The sequence below is a fragment of the Sinocyclocheilus rhinocerous genome, unplaced genomic scaffold (genome assembly GCF_001515625.1).
Source record: "Sinocyclocheilus rhinocerous isolate Xijiao unplaced genomic scaffold, SAMN03320098_v1.1 scaffold546, whole genome shotgun sequence".
In the NCBI taxonomy this organism is placed as follows: Eukaryota; Metazoa; Chordata; class Actinopteri; order Cypriniformes; family Cyprinidae; genus Sinocyclocheilus; species Sinocyclocheilus rhinocerous.
This window is the reverse complement of record NW_015661123.1, coordinates 198023-202484: the sequence shown is the minus strand read 5'-3', so window position 1 is coordinate 202484 and position 4462 is coordinate 198023. Positions and strand designations below refer to the sequence as shown.

Here is a 4462-nt window from a genome sequence, read left to right as displayed (position 1 = left end):
TTTTTTTTTTTTTATTATTGTTTACTGTGGTTTCTAAAAAAAAATTTACAAATGTATTTTCCCTTTTTGCAGGTACTTGTTATTTTACCATAAACAGTTCCTTGAATATGAATAATGGAGATGCAGGAGCGGCCGAGTCAAAGCTGTGAAGGGAGGATCATATGAGTGAAGCAAACCATCCAGCCTGACAAGAGCGTTACCACATACAAATGCAGCCTTTCTCGCTACAGAAAAGCAAAAGAACAACATACAATTTAAAAAAAAGAAAAAAAATGACAGCTAAACCAATCTGCACTGAGCAACCGGAGCATACTTGACAGAAAGAGGAGGAGATGATGGAGTTCTCACTACATCTCAGCACTCGCATTTCACTTTTAGTCGCCTTTTCTTCAAGAACGAATCGGAAACATTCGCTCGCATTTTCTCATCCTCCTCCAATGATTTTCCGAGAAGTATATGAGGGAAAAATATTCCTTTTTTATTTCTTCGTATGCATTATTGATGTACTTGAATGCAAAAGAAAGGTGTTATTGATTTCAGCGTAAACCTATATTGTCGTTCGTCGCTTGAGTTTGGAAATACTGAAATCCTCATCCAGCACTTTTGATTTGTGTTTTTTTTTCATTCACAGCACATCTCTGCCCTCGTTTTTGTCGTCTTTTTCTTTGGGCTGGAAATGTCACCCACGCAGATATATATATAAATCTATTTTTATAAGTCATTGTTTCTGTTTGTGTCCTATACCCTCATCTTTTCTCTCTTCACGTGGTTCGATATGAACGGGAAGAAGGTGTTTCTGCTTCGTCGCATCTTTAATCTTTCGTTGGACTCTTTCAGTTGCCGGTTTGGTCGTGAAGGCTTGTCATGTTTCAGATGCATTGTGAAGACGTTTTCCTTTCATGGCTTGATTCAGCAGTGTTATCCTCAGCCATGTGTGTGTGTGTGTGTGTGTGCTATCTGAGTGTGTGTGTGTGTGTGTGTGAGCGCGCGCATGTATGCATATCTGTGTGTGTGTGTGTGTGTGTGTGTGTGAGCGCATGCAGGTGTGCGTCTGTGTGTGTGTGTGTGTGTGTGTGTGTGAGCGAGCGCATGTATGCATATCTGTTTGAGTGTGTGTGTGTGAGTGAGCGCATGTATGCATATCTGTGTGTGTGTGTGTGTGTGAGCGCATGCAGGTATGTGGGCACCTGTGTGTGTGTGTGTGTGTGTGTGTGAGCGCATGTATGCATATCTGTACGTGTGTGTATATGTGTGTGTGTGTGTGTGTGTGAGCGCATGCAGGTATGTGGGCACCTGTGTGTGTGTGTGTGTGTGTGTGTGAGCGCATGTATGCATATCTGTACGTGTGTGTATATGTGTGTGTGTGTGTGTGTGTGAGCGCATGCAGGTATGTGGGCACCTGTGTGTTGGTGTTGTTAAAGTGTGTGTGTGTGTGTGTGTGTACTGAATCAGTACTCAAACTTGGCATGCCATTTAAACTGGATGCTAAAAGACTTTGGGGAGGATTTTATAAATGTTAATTATGTATCTATGTATAGTATGTATGTATGTAATGTATGTAAAACAAATCAATGAAGAAATAAGCGCTGTGTCGTGTGATTCGCTCTCGTTCAGATTTGTGTTCATTTTTCCTGCTTCCCTCGGGATGCAAGTCTTTCGGATTCAGCGAGTTTTTATCTTTGCGTTTTTCTCTTTTAATTAATTTCTCTCTCTTTTCATGATCCTCTGAACCCTTTGTTCTGGTTTTTAACTTTCTCTGCATTCAGCGCCTCTTTCGCTCTGTTTTTAGGCCATCTTTATTTGGAAAAAAATCAGCTGAAACCCTCTTTTAAAGCAGGACACTACAGACTAAACCATTGCTTTTCATGCAGATTGTGATCTGTTTCACTTCCATAACATTCAGAATAGAGGGGGAAAATATACAAAACACACATTTAAGTGTTTATTTGATTGCTCTTTATCTGTGTGTCTGTAGATTTCAGTTGTTGTTTTTCTCCACCTCGGCAGCGCTTTCATACATCAGACTTTAGAGTTTTATTCCAGTCTGAATTCTGAAGGTTTTTACTGAGGGTTTTGTTTATATAAGTCACTTGATTCTATACATCATTTCATTCCTAAAAACATGGTGAAAATGTATTTCTGTTCACTTATTGGCAGTATTTTCTGATTTATGGAGTGATAAAACTAAAAATAAATAAATTAAATTAATATCTCAACAAAATCAAACCAGAAATTTGAATCTGGCTTTATCCAATATTCAGATTTCTGTTTTGGAAATGTATGCATATTTAAGTAGATAATGCTTCATTTGTATATTTAAACTGTGTGTGTGTGTGTGTATTATAAAACTATTTATTTTAATGTACTGTAATCAGCTGGGGAAAATATGGTGATATTTTAGTTAATTTTCATTCACCTGTAGCGTCTTGCCTTAAACAGAACATCAGAAGGTTCCAGAAGACAAAATATTAATTTTTCTCTAATGAAAAGTTGATTATGAACATTTCAAGATGCATACAACTCTGATGTTGTTAAATGAAAACCTCAAAATCATGTTCAGTAGCAGTATATTAAAATGCTGATTACGTAATCCAGATGACATGTAATCAGTTACTCCCCAGCACTGTGTGTGTATATACATATATACTTTATAGAAGTGTACATTACTCTAATACTCAAGTGATCTCCACCAATCAGAGACGTCACGGTTACCGTGGAAACCAGAATGTGCAAAGCTGCTCATATTTGGTTACACTTTATTTTAAGGTGTGCTTGTTACAGTGTAGTTATACATTTAAGTACTGAGTAATATTAATTAACTACATGCACTTACTATAGGGTTAGGGTTACTTGCATGTAATTATGCATAATTAATTAGTTATTCGTTATTATAATAGTAAGTTCATGTAACGTGTAACAAGGACACCTTAAAATAAAGTGTTAACAAATATTTTCTCTCACACACAATTTAATTGATTTCTTTCCCAAATTACAGTGACTGCTTTAAAATATGAGACACCAATGTTTCAGGAGTTGAACAGGACACATGCATATTCGATAACTGTTTTATTTCCTATTTGGGTTTATGTATATGTTTTATTTTTTAGGATTACCTGTTTTTTTTTCCCCCAAGGCATTGTTAGATGCCTGTCAGCTATGCAGAGATTTGTTTCAAAAACAGTATCGCAGCTATTAAACTACATCTTATGATTTTAAATCTGCATTTAACACCACAACGATCTCAAAGTCTGATTTTGTGGTGGCTGTGCTTTAACATTAAATCTTTATCATCTTAAATCAAGTGCTGAAGGGTTTTTGACCGTGTTCAGTGTTGAGCACTACTGTAATGTTAACCCTGCCTGCTTTAAAGGGGTCATATGACTTTATAAAGAATATCTCTTTGAGACTTTAGTCTTTGCAACTTTACAGATCTTCTTTATGCACCAAGAGCTTGTAACACTCCAAAGAGAAAGGAAAGATTGAAATCGCATCATATGACCCCTTTAAATGTTTGAGAATATAACAGTTGGAAACATTCATTAGAAAAGTACTCCGTTACACTACTTTAATAAAGTAATTGAAATAGTTACACGACTTGTTACATTTAAAAAAAGGTAACTTGTCGTCTGTAACCTATTATTACATTAACCTTCCCAACACTCTCTTTACATTAACTTTGTTGGATTTTATTTTCTAGAAAAAGAATGGGGAAGCTACTTTCAGAATCAAGAGGCCTTGAAAGTGTGTTGTGCTCTATTGAAAACAACTTCATTTTATTAAAACTGAAGTGAAGTCACGTTTCCATAGGAACGCTTGAGGGATGACGTGTGCAGTAGAGTTTCATGCTTTCTATTCCTCAGCGCGCGGATCTGGAGTTATTATCATATGCTTGTTTGTGTCGGTGAACATATGATCCTGAACGGCCCGGTCTTGTCAGTGTGCATCTGAACCGGGTGATGGAGCGCGCTGTTGTCATGGTGATGGCCGGGCGGCTCGGAGAAGCAGTAGACGCAGGTTTCTGTGGCCTTCGGCGGGTCCTGAGTCACAGTCACGCTGCCCTCTTGAGACACTTCATCCACCCGAGCCATCAGAGAATCTGAAATAAAACAAACAAGCACAAATATACATGCGCATATACAACAAATGGCATCTAGACAAAAGGTTTCAACATCATTCTAAATGTAGAGAACAAGGCTACTGTTCATAAATATTTTTATAAAAACAAAACAAAAAATACTATATATTAATAATGATTACACACATGCATACATACATATATATATATACTAATAAAATTACATTTAAGCCAGAGTAAAGTTTTGAACATCAATCTAAGTTACACTAAAATCATATTCAATATTTTGAAAAAATATTACGTAGAACTATTATAAGTAATATATATATATATAATATAATGTTATGGCACAAATGAAGAAATGTAATAATGACATTGAATTACAAT

At 36.4% G+C, this 4462-nt stretch overlaps 2 protein-coding genes across 3 annotated transcripts in view; one reads left to right on the top strand and one right to left on the bottom strand.

Moving 5' to 3' along the window:
• Positions 1–679, top strand: part of LOC107726266 (ubiquitin carboxyl-terminal hydrolase 22) — a 46674-nt gene extending 45995 nt beyond the window's left edge. For both annotated transcript variants that reach the window (XM_016535798.1, XM_016535797.1), the window contains exon 13: positions 73–679. In XM_016535798.1, coding sequence (XP_016391284.1) covers positions 73–115 — 43 coding nt within the window. In that variant the 3' untranslated portion in view covers positions 116–679. The remainder of the gene's footprint in view (positions 1–72) is intronic.
• Positions 680–3746: 3067 nt separating this feature from the next.
• tnfrsf13b (TNF receptor superfamily member 13B) overlaps positions 3747–4462 on the bottom strand; it is a 4993-nt gene continuing 4277 nt past the window's right edge. The window contains exon 4 of the mRNA XM_016535795.1: positions 3747–4096. Within this exon, the coding sequence (XP_016391281.1) occupies positions 3882–4096 (215 nt within the window). The 3' untranslated portion in view covers positions 3747–3881. The remainder of the gene's footprint in view (positions 4097–4462) is intronic.